This window comes from Hesperophylax consimilis, chromosome 15, assembly GCF_061612785.1.
Source record: "Hesperophylax consimilis isolate HC1 chromosome 15, BYU_Hcon_1.0, whole genome shotgun sequence".
Classification (NCBI taxonomy): Eukaryota; Metazoa; Arthropoda; class Insecta; order Trichoptera; family Limnephilidae; genus Hesperophylax; species Hesperophylax consimilis.
The window spans coordinates 29,816,275-29,838,190 of NC_142850.1; the positions used below are offsets into that span (position 1 = coordinate 29,816,275).

General features: G+C 34.5%; 1 protein-coding gene across 1 annotated transcript in view; it reads left to right on the top strand.

Annotated features, from left to right (window-relative positions):
• Positions 1 to 21,916, top strand: part of mRpS9 (mitochondrial ribosomal protein S9) — a 107,338-nt gene that overhangs the window by 967 nt on the left and 84,455 nt on the right. The window contains exons 3-6 of the mRNA XM_089640105.1: positions 632 to 805; positions 1,862 to 1,947; positions 2,762 to 3,006; positions 6,367 to 6,482. Of these exons, the coding sequence (XP_089496231.1) occupies positions 632 to 805; positions 1,862 to 1,947; positions 2,762 to 3,006; positions 6,367 to 6,482 (621 nt within the window). The remainder of the gene's footprint in view (positions 1 to 631; positions 806 to 1,861; positions 1,948 to 2,761; positions 3,007 to 6,366; positions 6,483 to 21,916) is intronic.

Sequence of the window (21,916 nt, forward strand, 5' to 3'; positions counted from 1 at the left end):
TTGCCGACTGCGTGACGGGCTGCGAGTCTGCTCATTCGGCCGACTGCGGATCTCAATTGTTCAGTTGACCGAGCATAGAGTAAATGAGACGTATAACTTCCATAGCAACCCCCGTCATTCCCACTATCCGTGATGTTCAAATAGAAACACTTTTTTCATTTAATTTTGCTTAGAATATTTACTCTAGGTATATTGAACTACCTAACTAGCTCCAGACGGTTGGGTTAGGTTAGGTTAGTCCCAACTGCTACTCTCGTGCAGTATTCACATATATATTTTTTTAAATGTAACATTTCAGATAACCTCACAGTGTTTATTCGTTGTGTGCCCAGTTACATCTACCCCAAATATAATGTTGAAATAAAACGGTGACTGGAGAAAGATTTAGAATTGCAACTAGGTTTATTTTGGGCTTAAATTAACTTGATAGCTGTTCATAAACATTAATTCACTTTCTTAAAGTCTGTACTCTTCTGCTGACTCTTGACATTGCCCGACCCGAGTATTCAATTGTATGTCTTCCTAAGTCATCACCATTTTTTATTCTCATGACACTCCTTTCCACGTCCACTGCCTCTCATATTACAGAAATATTAAAAGTGATATGTAAAATCTTGTGTTTTGTTTCTAGCGCTCCATTGAATATCTTTTCCCCAGCGCCATATTTGACAAGAAGGCCAAGCCCCTTATGAAGCCCCCTCACGAAGTGTTCCCTGTCCGAAAGGCGGCAGAGTTTGATGAATCTGGAAGGCCTCTCGATTTCCTTTTCTATACCGGAAAACCTGCCTACTTTAAAATATTATTTGTAAGACATTATGATTTAACAATTTAAAATATCGATGGCCTATCCACCATGTGTTTAGTGCAATTATAAGTTTTAAGTAAAAAAAAAATTACATTAACCACACACAGGAGGTTCTGAGGAAAATAATTTCCCTCAGGGTATATTATATAGATATTCAGTCATCTTGGAGAACCCGGGAACCCTTTGTATGTGTTTACAAACAAATTTATCAAGATTACTTACTTTGATAAAAAGAGGATTCCACATTAATTTTGTTGCTTTACAGCTTATAATTGACCTGGAGCGTTCTTATAAATTGATTTTTAAAATTGCATTTAACATATGTACACAATAAGTACATCATTTTTGGATCTGCAAATATACAAGGAGATACTTCCAGCTTACATAGATACTGTACTCAATATCATCAATATGTTTATTTCAATGTCATAATTTCCTGTGTTTATCTGAGCTTGATGATGTTTTAAAGTGACTACTTACTTTAAATCTCGCTGTCCATGTGTTGGGTAGAAAACCTTATTAGAATTTCTACAAAACAATTATTGTATTCAGGAACAACTTTATCTTTTAACTTATTTTGAAGGTTATACCTATCAATGTAATACATAATTGAAGAAGAAGATAATAAGTATAAATCTAAATGAAATATGAAACAGAACAAGACACAGAAAAGATAACGGTCACAACTAGGAATCAAATCCAAGAACTCTTGTCTTACCGAGACAGGTGTCTTAATCACTCGACCATTGTGACCTATTTATGAAACTTCACTTAACTGAGACATCTAGGTTAGGTTAGGTTACAAACCAATTTCATTAGATCACCAAAAATATCGGAAATTTGTTGCAAGATGATATAGATAATTCTGAGTTTGAAATGTGAGATCGACAAATATGACGTATAAATATATAGAACCCAATGGTCTAGTGATTAAGACGCCTGTACTGGTAAGACACGAGATCCTGGGTTTGATTCCCGTGATGGATGCTTCCGATGCTGTGATATTGACTACGCCAAAACATATCCTGAATTATTAAAAAATATAATTTTTTCCAGGACATCTGGACACATATGAAAGATATTGAAAAGTACCAGGATGCATTGATAAAGAAAAAAGTTGCCATCGATCAAAAGGAAGTAATGTGAGTATGGATTTATTTTCATAATTTTTTTCTTCCAAATTTATGTAATTAATTTTGAAAACCTAATGTAAAAAACAATATTATTTTTTTAATAGAATGAACATAATCAACTTTGTTTACTCAACTGTTCAAATAATCTTGTAAACAAAGTTGATTATTTTCCTTTAATTTAGAATGGCGCCACAAAGTTTTCACATTTCAGTATTAACTTTAGTGCCAATAAAATTGATGAAACTTCATATTAGACTCATTCATTCGAACGATGGCTACCCATATTGAGGTCTCCAATTTAGGTAGACGGGCTTTGGCCATTTATTTTTTTATGATTTTTTAATTTTATTTTTTATTTTTTTTTATTTATTATAAATTTTTAAAGATACAAGTTTTATGCAGTCCCACAAAGCTGTCACACATGACGGCTTGTCTGTAGGTTCTAAAACTAAAAATATGGGATAAAGGATGGAATATAGGTGGATTCATTCGTTTTAAACAACAGTAAGCGGTTTATATGTATTAATGGAGAATCCAAAATATAACATGCGGAAACCGCGCTCAAGTATTTTTTTTGTTAACACGCCATCGCTCGATTGGTTATATTTCTTTTAGTAGATGAAGATATATTATTATAACAGCTTTTGGTATTATCTACTAGTACTTACATTCATAGATAAATCAGTGCTTTTAATTCAGTAGTTTAAATTCAGAATGGAAAAAGAATACATGATTTTGTTTACCGAAAGTATGATTTCAAGATTGTCTTTTATAAGTGTTTTTTTCAATTATTTTAATCTAATTTTTTAATCTTATTTTACAGATCCAATTTAGGCTACACTTGGCTGACTCAAGACGAGTTTCACATTTACATTTTGGAAACTGTGAGGGAAAAGGAGTATGAGAATTTCATCATTACCATAGAACGGTTAATGGCAATGCCTTATTCAACTAAATACGTTGACTTTGTGAACCGTTTCCGAAAACGACACATTGGACAAAAAACTACCTCTGAAATTGCACAGCCTCAATTCGACGTCTCCGGAAGGGCTTATGTAACAACTTTCGGTATGAACATTAAAATAATTAAATATCTTACATCCTTTTTAAATATATCTATTTGAATTTCACTTTTGTTTTCGGGGTAATGAATGAATGGAAATCTTTGAAGCGGAAATTAACCCACTTTCCGACATCAGATCCAGCTGAAACTCGCTGTCGATGACAATGCATTCTATCAGCTTTTGGTGGTATTCACGTACACACACATATACGCATTTTTCTAAAATCGGATGACATTACAGCAGTTATACAAAGACCGGTCAGTGGCTGAGATTGGCATCGCGTTTGGGTCCCACCCAGGCATAGTGTGTTCAATTCCTCAATTGGTCCTCCATTACAACACAAGCAACATTTTCGGCTTTCTGTGGTGGTAGTAGGAGATTTTCAAATATTGTCAGGTTATTAGACCCTAAACAAACAGCAAACATTTTTAATTATTATTTCACTAAAGTAGGAAATAACCTCGCTGAAAAAATCTCTAAGCCTCACATGCCTAAACCCGCAACCAGTAATACACAAAACCGAAATACACTACACGTTTTTAAAAAAACTACTGAATCCGAAATACAACATATAATAGAAAACATGAAAGGCGGCTCTTCTCCAGGTTTTGACCAAATCCCTGTAAAAATACTCAAAACTATGAAAATGTACTTATTTATTTATATATATATACGCCTAAAAAGGCTTTTACATAGAAGTGATACATGATGCAGTACAATAAGAGAATATGTATTATACAGGAGATATTGACAGTAAATAGATGTAATCCATTTTAAAGAAGGTAAAAAATACACACTTGTAAAATTGTGATTACAAGTATAATGAGAAAATATTAAAAAATTGAAGCAATATTAGTAAAACGTAAGAGTAACATAAAGTAAAAAAGAAATTACAACAACACTACATATAAGACAAATCATTAAAACTAATTTACCAACGCTACTCTAATTTGTATGATTCGACAAAGTGTTGGTGTAGATTATGCTTAATTCTATATATGGAGTCAATAAATAAATCAATAGCACCCCCATACTTGTTGCCCAGATCATGCATCCTATTGGTCAGTGAGTGTGTCTGATAGTTGGTCGAGTATGTATTACAGAAGAATGTTATATTTTGTCTTGTATTCCTAGTCGGCACATGTAGTTTAATAGTGGCAAGGATGGCAGGACTATCAATTAAGTTGTTAATGACTCTGTGTAACACAACCAGGTCTGAAATAATTCTCCTGTCAGACAGTGTTATTAGATGCAATTGATTCATCAAACTGACATAATTAATGTACTCAATAGGAATTCCGAGCTTAAAATTTACGTACTTAAGAAATTTGTGCTGAACTCTTTCTATATTATTGGAGTGAACTTTATATAAAGGGGACCAAATAGGTGAATTATACTCCAATTGACTTCTGACTAACGAAATATAGAGGGTTATCATACAATCTATGGACTTAAAATCAGTTAAAGTTCTGCAAAGGAAGCCAAGCATCTTTAAAGCCTTATTAGTTATATAGTTGATGTGTTCAATGAATGACAAGTTTTCATCGAATACATATTACACCCAAGTCACGAATATGTGATACTGGTATTAATTTAATATTATTTAATGTATATTCATGTAATATATTATAACGAGTTTTGGAAAATCGTATTACTTGACATTTCTGAATGTTCAAAAATAAAGCATTTTGTTCACACCATTGATGAAGTTGTTCTAAATTACTTTGTAAAATTTGACAATCGTATACATTTCGTATTCTTTTATATATTTTTAAGTCGTCAGCAAATAGCAGAACTTCTACATCATTAAATTGGTCAACAATGTCATTGATGAATAATAAACTATACTTACACCTCATTAATCTCAGTCTGACCAAAGGCATATTTCCCACAAAGTATAATACATCAATGACCTTTTGACATGTGCACCAATTCATTGTTACGCGGATGACAGTACAGTTCATGATAGCTTTTTGTTTGACAAGCCCCCAAAGGGCACACAAACTCCAACGGCTCGGAGGGCTTTGAAGCAGAGAATGGACGGTTATCTCGAGAGTATTTCCTCCTGGGGTAAAAATAATCTCGTCAAATTTAATGTTTCAAAGACCCAATCCTGTCTGATTACGTCTAAAAGGGATCCAAATGATAATCTAGTCTCCTTCAACGGAAGCAATCTTCCGAACAGGCCTTCCATTGATATGCTTGGTGTAACTATAAGTGACCAGCTCAGGTACGGGGGCTCCATCGAAGCTAGAGTAAAGTTGGCCTCTCAGAAGCTGGGCGTACTGTACAGGGCCCGCAGATACTTTAATAGTACACAACTGCTCACCCTGTACAAATCGCAAGTGCGCCCTACTGTCGAATTTGGCAGCCATCTCTGGTCCGGAGCCCCAAAATACCTGAAAAAAAACCCTTGACTCTGTGCAGAAACGGGCGGTCCGTTTGATAGATTCCCCAATCTTAACAAACGGACTGCAATCTTTAGAGCACAGGCGTCAGGTAGGTATGCTGTCCTTGTTCTATCGGTATTACAATGGAAGATGCTCTGAAGAACTAGCGTCATTGATCCCTTCGGCACCGGTGCGTAGTCGGGATACACGCCAAACGCGCGCCCAACATTTGTACACAGTTGACACTTGTCACATGAGAACGGGTCGCTTCTACGATTCGTTCTTAAGTTCAACAGCTCGGCTGTGGAACGAACTGCCGGCCTCTGTGTTTCCTCCCTCCTACAACATGGGACTCTTCAAGACCCATGTTCACTCCTTCCTCTCCACAAAAAGACCCTCCACACAGCATCCCCAAAGATGACATAGGCCCTGAGGGAAATTATTTTCTTCAGGGCCTCCTGTGTGGAGTAAATATAAAAAAAAAAAAAAATAATAAATCTCTATTATCGCCTATTATAGACCGATATTGCCGACTCAGCACTTGACATCACAACACAAGCAACATTTTCAGCGTACTGTGGTGGTAGTAAGAGATTTTCAAATATTTTCAGGTTATTCGTAAGATTGAAAATTTGTTTTCATTGTGGTGTACATTTTTTGGTAATTTTGCCCGGTATGACTAGGGTTGTCCGTGTTTTAGTATTTCTGCTCTCTATGCAAGGGATGTCACTATGTTTTAGTATTTCTGCTCTCTATGCAAGGGATGTCACTATGTTTTAGTATTTCTGCCAGCTATGCTAGAGATGTCCCTGTTTCTGCCCGCTGTGCTAGATGTGTCCCTATTTCTGCCCGCTGTGCTAGGGTTGCATCTGTATTTTTGTGGACTTTGTGGATTAGTATATAAAATAGTACTGATATAAAAATAGTACTAGGAAGTAAGTCTAGGAAAAGCATTCAAATTTTTTTGTTTTTAGAATGCTTGAGGAAGTCGGCCAGAGGAGATGTCACCATACGGAGTCCAGGAACAGGTCTCATTCAGATAAATGGAAAAGACATAACATACTTTGATGACAAGCAGTCTCGAGAACAGGTCAGTGTTTATTATAGTTTATACCAATAATCACTACAATTTATTATGTTTACCTACATAGGGATGTTTCACCTCGTCCATTTTTTTAAATGGTGTTCTCTCTGAAGATTTGGTTAGTTGTATTCTACCAAAGTGGAATTTAAAAATGAGAATATTTTGAAAGCCTGTCTTATATTATTTTATTGATTTTTTTAAAGTTATACTAAAGTTGTATGTATATCGCCACCCATTTGGGTAAAGTTGTGTGGCGGGTTCACAGAGAGGCAGATGGAAGGGGTTTGTAAATGCGGGTCTTGAAGAGGCCTGATTGACTGATGAAATGAAGTAGGAAAGACAATTTCCGAATGTGCATACAAACGAATGCGTGTTCCATTCTTGTAAACTGATTGGCAGGGGTTCAAAGGTGCTGGTTTCTCCAAACAGGCTCCATTGGAACACCTGTAAAACAGACTCAGCTTGCTTACATTTCCTCTGTGCATTAGAGAAAATATTTTGTCTATCAATGATGAATTGGTAATCAGGCGGCCCACCCTCCTCTGCAGCGTTTATGCCCGTTCCAACTTCCGTTTTCAAATCGGAGGCGGGTCCCGTTTTAAAAACGGATGGCCAATGGCCCTGTTCACACTTCCGTTTTAAAAACGGATCCGTTTTAAAAACGGACCATACTCTACGGAAAAAAAAAATTGTCGATTCAACAAAAACATGTTATTTACTCATTCTTCAGTAATGGTGCGCAATGGACGACGATGAAGCTCTTGTTGTCATGTGGTACTTATTAAAAAGAAGGAAAAAAGTAAAAAGAAAATTTTGGGTACACCCAATCATAGCCGAATGATTTTCTGTGGGAATTTTCCAAGTGTTAATTGGTGAATTGAGAAGTGATGAACTAAAGTTCTTTAATTATTTTAGAATAATAATTATTGGATTATTTATATAGCGCCGTTTTCACCGTGAGAAAATCACCTCAAGGGCGCAATGGCTTAAGAGAATGTCTATCACTTCCTTTAACCATCTACTGGAATGAGTTTCAGAGAGCTTAACATATCAAAATACAAAATTGAGAGAGTGCATTTGTCCTGAAGAAAGGCTATCGATATTTTAAAGTAAAAAAACAATAACAACTCAAATATTTTTTATTATGTGTTTATTAAACTAATACGCTCTTCCGTGCATCGTGCATCTCAGCTTTAAAATTTAAAAAAAAGTAAACTTTAAAAAATTAAAATATAAATTTTGATATGCAAAAGTTGTGTACACCAAGTGTTTTGTTTTTATTTAGTTAAAATAAAATATTACCTACTCTCTCTTCGACCAGTGGTATTAAATTTTCGGGATTTATTTTCTTATCCATTATTGTAGTTTTGATTTATTTACTTAACAAAATAACCAAATACAAGCACGCAGTGTGCCTGCTTCCTTGCGACTGGGAGCGGGCGGGGAGGGGTCGGGGTGTGGCGGGGACTCTGCCGGAACGACTAGACGACAAGTGTGAACAGCTCCATAGAACACTATGAGCGAGCGTGTTCCGACACGATTTGAAAACAGACGCGCTGCGCTGGCGATCCATCCGACAAAAATGTCGGATCCGTTTTCAAATCGTGTCGGACAAGTGTGAACAGCTCCATACATCCACTACAGCCACTAGGGCATCCGTTTTTAAAACGGGACCTGCCTCCGATTTTAAAACAGAAGTGGGAACGGGCCCTTAATAATATATATTGCGTTACCACCCATTTTAGTACAATGATCAAAATCAGAAAAATAAACTTTAAATCTTTCACACATTTTTAACGTTATTCATAGTTAGTAAACATACCACATTGTACAGTAGGAACACCTCGAGAGTGTATTACAAATATCTAATACAAGTGTAAGCTATTTAAATGTAAAATGCAAATAATTGCCGTAGTTGCCTCTAAAGTCATAAAAAAACGACTTTTTTAATGGCCAATATTTTGTAATTTAGAACACAAATAATTAAAAGGCTTACTTAAATTTGCTAAACCTTTTAATTTAAAAAATATTTAGTTTGGTTGAGTATTTTGGCGTCAAATCCAAATTTGAGTTTTATATTAAAATGGCCGCACAGCTGTTTTCTTAACATCTGCAGAGAAACAGCAACTAGACACTTTCGAAGAATATCAAATTTTTTGGGAGCCAGAATTACTTGGGTTCAATGGAGCCTCTTACACTTGAACTGGTCTGAAATACTTATATTAATTATGAGGAGGAGTCTTCCATCAAAGTGTACTAATCAGTCATATTTCACCCTTTTTACTATGCGACACATTGGCCCTACCCAGACTTGCATCTTCCTAAGGTGACCTTGGTGGTCAACTTTATGTCCCTTCCCAACCTGTTTGAATGACAAAACTTGGAGGATGGGTCTTTCATAAAAATAATCCTTGTCGATGGTACTGTCATCCACGGCATTTGCAATGTGTGAATGCATATTTAACAAATCTGTCAAAGAATAACAAGAATACAGTGGGATGCAGCACAGATCCTTGAGGTAAGCCTGCATTAATTTCATAAGTAGAAAATATTTATTTACTTTTCAATCAGGGTTAATATTTTTAATCAGGGTCGGCCATATGCGGGCGCAATTGGAGCAGCCCGCTCCGGGTGCCGAATTGGCTGATAATACCTTTCAGTCCTAACACATCAACCATAAGATTATTTGACATAAAAACGGCGCCACCTTAAAATACAAATCATCTGAATATTGTTGATTACAGTTACTTACTAAACTTACTTTTTTAAGCTGTCATACCCTTAAATTAAATATACCATTCCTGAGAGAAAGTCCAGTTATATTCAATTTTTTAATTAAGTCCTAAATCCTGTATCTAAATTTCGCCAATAAACAATTAGATAATGTTAATTAAGTGTTAATCTCAAGTGACCTACCTCAGGTAAGTATTGTACTGTATATTATCTCTATAAATAGTTAGTAATAACATAGATCACTGTAGAAATGTATTATAAATTTGTACAGCGCCCTTGAGGTGATTTTGTCATCCAATTATTATTATTATCACCTACCTAGGCTTCTACTGGCTTTGACAGGGGTCGTCAAAAGTTTACACGCGTCAGGCGCCGTTTGGCTCAGAGCCAGCCCTGTATTGAATTTAACATATTGTTTCTCTAATGCTAGATATACATACGCGAGCCGAACTGAACCTCGAACTGAAACGCTAACTGTTCCACGAATTACGGGAAAGGAACGATGCAACTGCAAGCGGCGTTTCGTGTCATTTGCGGTTGCTTCGTTCCTTTCCCATAAGTTGAGGTTCAGTTCAGTAGTTCGGCTCGCGTATGTATACGTAGCATAAGGTATTGACCCAATACTATTCTTATTTGGACTCCAATAATCCTTTTCGGTACCTACCTAAAAATAAAAAATAAATTATAAACCGCATATTGATGGATGATATTACTGGAACAAGTAATAATGGCGGAGAGTGGCTACTTAAAAAAATACAAATGCATTCGTATTATTATTATATATTTATTTTAACAGTGATTTTAACCCTTATTCGAGAAAACACCTAATTTTTTTTCATATCGAGTGAATATTTTTCCGCTGATTTATTGAAAACTTTGCTGCATAATTGTTCTCATCCATTGATTTATTATACACCAGTGTTCCCATCGTGCTTTATTATGTCCCATTGTGCTCCACCAACAATAGTGGGAAATTCGCTACTCGGCTATATTACCAGTATATTATAGCCCTATTAGTTTCCAATGTCAATCTCCATTCATTCAGCTTCCCATTGATGTAACTGTCAGTGGCTTAGCAGCCAGCCTGGCAATATGGGCCGCCGTCCAGTATACACGCCGACAGTAATAAACTTTCCTCGACTTCGTGAATGCACTGGTAAAATACAACTTTTAAAGCCGTCCTCTGCAACTCAACCTACTAACAATAAAAAAAAATAATTAATTCCTGTCCAAGACCTGATTCTTCCTATAATTTTTCAAACTTGGCACAAGTCACCAATATAAAATATTTGCGGGTCTTGATTGATCAACATCTACGTTGGGATCAGCTCATAGCCAGTCTAACTCCCCGCATTCGCAAGCTATCTTATATGTATCTAACAAGCTATCACGCCACCAGAAAAATAACCAAACGATACTGCAATGTACCCAAACCTCATGCTACATCAGCACAAAGACAATTCACTTACCTAGCTCCCAAAACCTTCAACCTTCTCCTGGATATCCTAAAAATCGAAACTCAACCCCATACTTTCAACACAAATAACTCTATGGATCCTTACACCTGCAATAAATTTCAATTACAGCACCCATACATTCTACACTTTAACCCTCTAATCTCCATACAAACATCTCTCACATTCCTCAATTGACTTAATTCGTATAAAATATAATACTTATCAATATATAATTATTAACTTATTATTTGTCACATAAAATATGAACTAAATCGGAATTGTAAAATTTACTAACTATTACGTATATTATGAAAATCTTCAATCTGTAAACGTCTCCCGCCATAACACAGGGGAATCCCTACATCCCTAGCATGGTAGTTGAAATAACATTAAAAATGTATCATCCAGTGTAAATTTTATTTGAAATAAAAAACCGAGTAAAAACAATTGGTAAAAATGTTTATATCCCACAATGTATTATTTCTTTATAAAACTCCACCATATTTATGCGAGAACCTAGAAAAATAATATTCTACCTGAAAAAATTTCTCAACATTTTTTAATGAAATATCGTGGACATTAAAAGTTTTCAAAATTCTACTGGTTTTTGCCCTTTCTAGTGTTTATATGGACTTATAGGATTTTAGAGTGTACATTATTTATTGTGTGGAATGTTTCAAACTTCTTTAATAAATTTTTATTTTTTTATTATGATTCTTCTTATTCAGATAATTTCAGCAAAAAAATTTATTCAACCTACTATGCCAGTTACTATTATGACTATACATCCAGAAAGAGAAAGAGAGGTATTTAGGTATTTTCCTTATCTTTTCTTATTGCCTTATAAGAACTAAAATCATTATTTGAAGATGCCATTCGAATTGAAATAATACAAATGTAGAATTGCCGTTGGAATGTAGCAAATAAAAAAAAATAATGCGTAATATACTTCGTGAAATAGTGAGGCTAACTGATCCAGTTAACAGGTTTGCCCAGGGCTCGTGAGTTTCGCCCCGCCACTGGAAGCATTGCCTGTCTCGTCTGGTTGATAACAAATCTGTACCTACTGATTCGTACATAAATATGTGTATAAACTAAGTTGCTCCAAGCGTGGAATACTTTGTAATTGACCATGAATATTGTTATTTTTCTAAAATGTTGCTTTTTTCTTAAAATCGGAAAAAAATACCATGTAAAACAAAATAATTTATGGTATTTTAAGCTTCATAAGTGTCTACTATCGATCTTATAATATTATTATCTAAACTTTTTTTCATTTTTTTTTGCAACTAAATGGTTAAAACTAAGCTAAGCCGACTCTACTTTCGACGTATTTACAAATACATTAAAAAGCTGAAATTAAAACTCTAGGGACCAACCTTTTTAAAAATTTGTATTAAAAATTCTAACTTCGGATTCGATTTAATCGAAAACCAAAGCACAAATCAAAAAATTTGTACTGCAAAATCCACTTCAAAAGTGATTTTGATTCTCAAGTTTCCCGCTTGTACTACGAGTTTTCGGATATCGCTTATAATTTTGACTGTGAAAAACATACTTTACAGAATATTTTATTATTATCAGAAAAAACCTTAGAAAAATATGATCACTGCGCACGCCGGATTAAACAAAGAATACACTAATTAAAACAGTGTTTCTTTGTATATCCTTGCTAAGTAAAACATGTTTGTGCATTACTGGCTAAACACGTTTTTATTTTATCCTTTTAATCTACCGACGTAATTTCGTGGTTACACAACATAACGTATGCCAGACAACTTACGGTAGGTACTTAATGCATCTTTATATGTATGTTCCATACTGTACATAATATTAAAACCATTTGCTGGGTTCAGGGGAAGATAAGGGATCGATGTATTTATTTTTAATTCTATTCAATTTATTATTATTCATAAAATCATTTTAAAATGTTTTGAGTTAATTTAAAAAATAATATAAAATACATTTTTTTGAGTTTTCTATAAAAGTTAAGAGGCTGATTTGATTTAGTGTCCCGGCCTTGTGATCTAGGAGGTTTTGGTTCTACTCGCAGTATTAAATCAATCACGATTTTACTCTACAATATGATTAATTTTTCTTCTTATTTTTGAACCAGACAGAGAATATTTTTTGCCTGGTACACAGAAATTTACTGATATAAAATTGCAAATTTATTAAAAATCTGGTCAAATTATTCGTATTCCTGTTAAAAACGGGACTGCAGGACTTTAATGAAAGAATTGACAGGTTTCCTAAAAAAATTGTCTCAAACTTATATTTAGTAGGATGAACGCATCTACAATAACATGTGTTCCGATATGTTCTGAATGCACTTATAATTTGTTAGGAAATTGCCTGCCATCGTGTTTTTAACAAGATTTTAATAAATCAGCAATACTGATTTTATTTGACCAGGAAATTCTTTAAAAACCAAAATAATTTAGAAGCAAATTGCTTTATTATTTTATTTTGAAAATAGTGGACCCCTTCTTATTCTGCATCCTTAACTAGGGACATCCATCATTTGCATATTTAGATGGCATCGCGTCGCGGCCGCTTCGGCCATGACATTGAAGCTTCGAGGTATAAATGCAATTATGTCGCCGATTTTCTTTTGTGACTTTTGCGGAAATGACTGCCGCGTGTTATGCCGCTATAATGGAATGCACTTCGAATAACCATTGTGGTACATAAACGAATTAGATGAAATCGTCCGCGCGATGTTTTTGTGGGAATTATTGTGTGTTGCGCTCTATTGACTTGCATGCGACCCGTTTGGAAAATCAGTGTAAAGCAGATAAAAATAGTTGTTTTTCCCAATATTAAATAGTTTTCATTCCATAAATTTAAACTAATAGTTCTGTATAAATGACGTACGACTTAACGATCGACAATTGATATGGATCGTCTCCGGGGCGCTTAACTCCGACGATCAAATTTTTTATGAAAAGGGATAAAAAGTGGTCACTATGTTTTTATTAATGCTCCGACACACCACTGACATTTAGTAGATCCGTGAATAAAATGAATAGTTATACTCTTTGCAGTGTTAGAACCAGAACCCAGGATATTACGAGGATACTTTATTTATTTGCCCGCTTTATTTACGACCGGGCAAATTAACTAAAACATTTCAAAATGTTTTAACAAATAAGGAAAATTTGAAAAAAAAAATAAAAACGATTTTTTTGTAAAATCCCATACACGTGAAGAGGCTGCTTTAAATGAGTGTCCCGGCCTCGTGATCTAGGAGGTTTTGGTTTAACCCTGTACAAGCATTTTCAGACTGTTTCCCACATTTAAAATTAGATTTTATACCACCTGAATCACAGGTAAAAAGAACCCAAGATCAGCTGATTAGAATTTATAAAATAGGTATTTAAATAGTATTAACCTTATTTCTTTTGTTAAACGTCTCTCAAAGTTATTTACGCTGGCCTGGGTGTTACTCGTATGCCCAAAAAAAAACAAAGTTTTCATTAAAAACCTTTCAAATAAAAATCATAAAATATGTTGTTTGTCGCAAAAACTCAATTCATATTACGAAAAACGATCTATGTGTATTTACAATACTCGAATAAAATTCCTAGAAATATTCTTTACTGCACAACAAAAATATTATTTGCGACGAATTTCGATTGCAACAGCCGTAATAACCTTTCCGAGAAGAAACTAATATGTCATTCTCAATTCCGGTTATTTGGTAGGAGCTAAAAAGCCTTTTCCGAGATTAAAGCAACCCGTTGTTTATTTTTTACCTCACAATACCAATGAATTATCTAATTTATAAAAATTGCCAACATCTATTTATAAACCTAACCAAAGCGTAAACCTATCATTAAATGTTATGATGATTTTTTCCTACCGATATTTTTACTAATTTATGATATCACTTAACTCAGAACCTTGAACCTTATAATCATAGTGATGAGAATTGAAATATCCATTTCGAAATATTTTTATCAAATCCCTGCCTGAGGTTGATGTTATCAAGGAAATCTCTCACTTAATAATTGAAAAGTTACTGTCTACATCTGATTTTGAAAAACTCTGTAGAAAGCCCGAGCTTTAGCTAGTAAATAATAATGAAGTCTTCTCAATGTAGCCTAACCACAGTTGGGTACTGGCCTTGGGTACTTGGCCGAAACAGCTGTGACAACAACAAAACCTAAAATACTTGCAGAACCTTATAATAACATTTTGTATTAAATTTGATTTAAAGATATTCTGGATAATAGGTACGTACCTACCTTAGTAGGTACCTATATTAAAATGTTTCGAAATCGAGTTGATACTTATTTCGATTATGTCCATCACTAGATCGAACGTCCTAAAAATAAATGCGAGAATGCTCTCAGGTGTAAAATTACTTGTTTTTTCAAATAATTCTATTATTTGAAGTGTAATGTGTGGTTATATATTTTTCTATTGTTGTTTGGTGTATGTGTAAACAAAACAAATAATGGGGTTTTCCGCTCGTGTCCGCTTAAATTAAGGTCTAATGTTATTATTTTTTGCCGATGATAACATCTGGGAAGACCGCAAAAAGTTGGAATGCCAAATAAATAATGTATTCATTTTATGAGTAGGTACATTATCCTACACGGAGAAAAATGAGTATGATTGATTTATTAAAATCCTGTTAAAAAACGTGATGGCAGGCGATTTCCTAACATAATAGTAGTATATTCAGATTATATCGTGTTCACGCAGCTGCGCTTATCCTGATAATAATGAATATAATAATGAAATGTGAAAATATTAGAATTGACGTGTTCTGACATTCTTATAACGCATTCGTGTTTTACTAATAGTTTGTTAGGAAATCTGTCAATTCATTCGATAAATGCCTGCAGTCCCGTTTTTAACATGGCTACAAATAATTTTGGCAGATTTGAATAAATTAGCAATATTTTATATTAGTAAGTTTTCTCCATGTACCCACGTCAACACTAACTAACCATCATGCCGTTAACCCACAAGGGTAGTCAGAGAGGAAAGACCGCCACGCAACTCTGTTTTGGCACACAAACGTGCTCTTGTGTTATTCTGACTTTTATGCCTAATGACACGTCCTGCCTCAAGCATTTGATTCACTTGATCTTGCCATGTCTATCCACAGCAACGATTCATCATTTATTATTACTAGCGTACATCCGTGAAAAATCACGAGATAGTCCGAATTCTTGACGAATCAGTTCCGATTTAGAAAATGACACTTAAATCATAGGAAATTTGAGTTCATTGAACCAGAGTCACGCAGGACGCACAGACAACCGAAATAAGTATTTTTTATGATGATTATTTTGGCGCAATTTTGCGTACAGTTAATAATGAGCAAAAAATACTTGACAACTTTACAACAAAACAAAGTTTCGGTAGTAAGAGGCAGTTTTTTCAATTTATTGTAACTGTACAGTCTTGAAAGTAATTTATTTATTTAGTGTGCCTACCCACCTCAATAGTTTAAAATGCATTATCAAATTTTGCTATATATAATGCTTAAAAGCTAGGTTCTAAAACTTTGTAGTAAATATGTAAGCTTAATTTAACATTTTAAAAAATCTATTAATTTTATTAAAATTAGGTCTAGTTGTTTGAACCCCTGTAATATTTGACATGCTCACAAATTGACGATCAGCGCCATTTTCATTTTCTTGACGAGTTCCACTTTAAATAATGTGCCCCGTTTCTACACGCAGAAAAATTATCCTGTTAAAAAAGTGAAAACTTGCCAATTTCCTGTTAAAATATTAGTCATTCAGAATATAGGAGAACACGTGTTCTTTTCTTAGTAAATTTCATGACGGAATGCGACAATATCGGTAACACGTGTTCCGCTGTCCTCATAAAACATTCGATTTTAACTGATCCTTTGTTAGGAACTCTGTCAATTCATTCGTCAAAGGCCTGCAGTCCCGTTTTTCACGGGAAAACGAATAATTTGACTAGTTTTTCAATAAATTAACAGTACTTTATATCAGTAAGTTTTCTCCGTGTAGGCCCGTGTCATCCTTTTGCTACGTATACATCCGCGAGCCGAACTGCCGAAATTAACCCCAACTTATGGGAAAGAAACGAAGCATCCTCAAATGGCGCGAAACGCCGCTTGCAGTTGACTCATTCCTTTCCCGTAATTCGTGGTACGTTTCGCGTTTCGGTTCGCAAATGTATACGTACCCTTTGATCAACGGGAGTTCAAACACCCGGACCTTAATATTTGTATCTGGTTCGAAGCAGAACGTTCCCCGTGATTTTGTTATGGACGTCAATCAATTTACAATACATAATCAATTAATATTTTAAGGATCATTATTCATTAACTATTGGATTAAACACAAGTCGAGTCGTGACATTTGAAAAGGTCCAGAATTTCAGATAAATAACTGAGTTCTTTTCATTTCGCCATCGGATTAACGAATAGCGAAAAAAAACTTCGAAGAACTTGTTTACTGCCCACAGTTTGTTGCAAAAAGTATTCCGAGAATGGTTCATATTTCAAAAGCCTGGTCTTCTCTCAATTCCTTGACCATGGCTCTTAAAATACGGTGGCAGTTCAATTTCAACGATAATCATGTTGTGCTTGATGGTGTATAAAAATATAGATATAGAAATACTGTAATGGGCCGAGAATCGGCGGTAAAGGCGAAGCTTAATGTTAAATCAATATTTTCGATTAATTTTTACCACAAATAGGTTTAAATTGTGAATACCAAAAATATGCTTTGTATTAATTTAAGTTTTTCCTTTAGTTTCCCTTGAGTAGAATTAAAATAAAATTGTTAACTAAAAAAAATACTAGCTGACGTCACCCGCCGGTGGTCGTATTTTCTCTACTTTCTATAAATATGAAGTAGATAAGTATAAGGATAAGATAAGTACAGGTTTTTCCAATAAGAGGTGTTATTTTGGTTTTCAATCGTAAAAGATCAATGGTTTCGTTGCTTGTGTGGCACGTAGCGCTGTCTTGTTGAAAGTAAACGTTGTCCAGATCAATACCATCCAATTCCGGCCATAAACAATCATTAATCATCTCTCGGTTGCGCAATTCATTCACCGTAACTGTTGCTCCAGCCTCATTTTCGAAAAAGTAAGGTCCAATGACTCCGCCGGACCATAAATCGCACCAAACAGTCACACGTTGAGGATAGAGAGACTTTTCAACAATAACTCATGGGTTTTCCGAGCCCCAGATGCGACAATTTTGCTTGTTTACGAAGCTACCGCGGTGGAAATGGGCCTCATTACTCAAGATGATTTGCATTTGATTCACTCAAGTGAATTTTAATAATTTCAATGCGATGTTGAAGCGTGTATCGTTCCATTTGTATTAATGGCGTAGTTTCTACTTGTCAAATGTCAAAAAATGACTGCTTCAAAAGTAACATCTACCGAAATAGCGGGCTATTCAAAATAACACCTCTTATTGGAAAACCCTATATTATAATAAATAAATTCTCTACATGATAGTGAAAACCCTATCACAATCCGTTGCTTAGTTTAGAAGAACTAAGCGCACAAACAGACAGACGCGGATAGTGATTTTGTTTTATACTATTTGAAATAAGTGTAAACTACTAAAAAATGTATTTATTCATTAAAAATGTGTGAATGCATATAAGAAACAACTTTCAAAATATACAATTTTATGACTATGATTATTTGTGTCAGTTTCCCTCGACTAACTTTACTTTTTTATAAAATTGTTCATAAAACATATAAAAAATATAAATTGAGGCTTGAAATTGAGCGTCCGTTTGCCAAACGATTTTTAGGCCTATTACCTATATTCATGGCGATATAAGGCACACTAAGAGTATATTGTATATATCTTGTAGTTATAATTTAAAAATTACCGGCTTTTCTCTGATTTATGGTACATACTCTCAGTATATCACCCATGAAAGGTCACCGCTCAGAATCTAAATGTTGTTTTATATGGCTTTAGCCGTGTTTGATGACTAGATCAAGATAGCCAGGTGCATCCTGACTTTCCACTTCCCAATATTACGTCCGTTTGGGGATGTCATAGTCCCAATAGCTCCGGATAGTTGGGAACAGTTGGAACTCTTCGGCGGTATTCACATAAATGGTTTTGTAACATTAGCCTTTAACCCTTTCGGACCGTGTGTATATTTTAAAATGCTTAGATTTAATATTTTTTCTCTCCCTATCTAGAACGAATAATAATTGGCGGTTTTCGTTTTTCAATTGGTGGTATAAACATACAATTAGAGGCACTATTTCGTACTAATATCTCTTCGGAACGTGTTCCACTATTAAAACGCGATGAGCAGTGCGCGTAGACTGAATACGATAGTTTTAGTTGGAGCGTTTTTTCGCACACCAAAACTTTTCAAATAACTCTACCAACTTTTATAAACCATCGATATGTTCTACCTGTGCCAGTTTTAATTCAGGTCTGAAAGGGTTAAACCTGCCAATACGCGCCTTCAGATATTTTTTTGATTATCTCTCTGTCAGTGTCTAATTTGAGGCGTATATTTTGAGATAAGATTTCTCTTTTCTTTAGTGGTTTGATTGACCTGACATTATAATAATATTATATGAATTTAATTTGATTATTAGTAACAGGTGTGTTTGTATGCAATATTCTGTGAAGTCTGTTTCGTTTCTATGCAAGTATTGGCACTGTTGTTGTTTTGCAAAACGGCTGAGTAGCTTTTTTCAAAGCAATTATAATATGTACATTGTACAATGTATATTAGTAGGTTCTTGTCGATATATTTTGCGGCTAAAACAAAATTAATTGGAAATGATGTATAACGTACATTTTAATGTACTTACACTACCCGACTTTACCTGACATTTTGATACTCATTTTCCGAAAACTCTATTCTAATTTAACAAAATTGTGTTATGTTATGAAACAAACAATTTGTTTTTTTTTTATTTATTTATTTCTGACATTTATACTCAGGTTTCAAAGGTCCATGACCCGTGGTGGAAATAACACTGCGAGCTGCAAATAGTTGTATTTCTGTTTTTGATACTAACAATTCGTGGTGAAATTCCATTATAATGATGATACATTGAAACAATTAAAAGTTTATTTTTTACCCTTAGCGGTTTCAGCTCATTATAGCCATCTTCAGACTGGTACAATTATTCCTTAGATATAACATTTGGGGAGGGGGTGGGGATAACATGAATTTTACACAATGGTATGGATTTTCTCATCTTCATTGCTATGTGTTATTGTCATGTATATAAACCATAGTTTAAGCAATAATTTCATCAGTCATTATGCCAAATGGCGATAATAAGCTGAAACCGGTCACTGTCAAAAAATAAAATTGATTTTTTTTAATAGTTTAAATATACCTATCACTTCAAATTTAACAATAAAAGGCTGTTCGAATTTCATGACGTTAGAGCTCACCTTTTTGCGACGTCGCACAATCGGAGATCTGATTTATCGTCAACATTGTATATTTAATATAACAAACACTTTTGTTTTCAATATACAAACTAGGTTCCAGATTTTCAACTACTAATCGAGTTTTTTTACCTCGACATTGACAGAACTAAAATATTTTCAAAGAGATTTTAGCAATTTGATATCTATTATAATGTTATTTGCCTTAGTGAATTTCCCAGCGGACGTTATGAGTTACGAGGCTCAGAGGTTATAGCGGTCGACATCGTAAACATATTAAAAATTCAAGCCTTTGTCCTGTCAAAAAATTGTTTTCCTAAAAAAAATATCCAACGTTCGCAATTATAAATATAATTATTTGTTCGAAGCAAATTAAGTAACAAAGTAACGATGAATTCAAAACACTGAAAAGAAAATCCCTAGAGGTGTGATCTAAACCGGTTTAATTGAAAACTGATGCACAAAACACCTACCGACTCTTACACCCTAGAAAGGCCAGTGAAATTTATAATCTGTTCAACGAAGAAATTGTATGGATCTTTGAAACAAATTGATGTCAAATTGAGACAAGTGATACAACTTTTGTCGTGTAATAAGTAATAACTATAACTCGATACACAAAATTCTTAAGGGATGTTATATTAACTGATAGGATCATTAATATAGTGATACACTGGGTTTATATTACTTTAGTTTATTGTTTGACCGAGTACAGAGATTATTACCGATTCGCGCTTTCTAGTTGTGAGCTTCGATGTGAGAGAGAGATGAAGATAATATATGGGCTTTTATAAAACTATAATATCTCTCTCTCTCTCTCTACACTAACGGAATCAATCAATGACTTTATTGTCCCACAAATAATTAGATATATTGAGCGTTAAACAAATAATTTTCTAAAACGTTTTAATTTTTATCTCAAAGTTTTGAACAATTAACTACTAACTAACTTTGCAGACAAACTACAGTACAATAAAGTCTTCCACACACACAGTAAAGACTTCCACACACACAATAAAGACTTCCACACACACAATAAAGACTTCCACACAGACACTAAAGACATCCACACACACACAATAAAGAAGTCCATACATACCGTATGAGGCGGAAATAAAACATTAGACTGAAGAAATCAAAAATTCAGAATTGTTTACGGTATAAACACATCCAAATGTATAGCTTATTTCCTAGTGAAATTAAAAATGTACCAAGGTTTAGGCCCATTGACCTCACAATCGTCTTTTGTAGGATGCATGTAACCTACAAATGACGATAGGCGTATTTTGCATATTTGTTGTGTCCACGCTGCTTCATGCAATAGTCAGTCACGTTACAAAACGTCTCAGATTTCTTTCCACTAGCATCGAGAAAGCACGTCTTTTGTTGTGAAAATGTCAACTGATGATGATGAAGTGATTATCGCATACAATTTTATTAGAAGACGACGAAACAGGCGAAGAAAGTACTGGATTCATCCATACATCGAAAGAAATATAAATTGTAGATTGTTTGTTGCTGCCAGAGAGTTATCAGAAGATGATTCTGTATTTCAATCATTTTACCGAATGACTAAACATACGTACCAAAATTTTGTCTCTACTGTTGGACCACTGATACAAAGACAAAATACTGCAATGCGGTCGGTCGAGTAGTGACATGTTGCCGCGCGCACCGCATTACGAACGCATGACGAGCGGCTGACGTGACGTTGCCGCTTCGTGGATACAGATTTTATTGTTTCTACGCAAGATGCAAGCATTCGTCTTCCAATCGTCAAATGACGAAAGCGTGCGTATGACGTGCGGTTACGTAGACAATGGGTTTAAGCCCTCGCATTCCGAATTTCT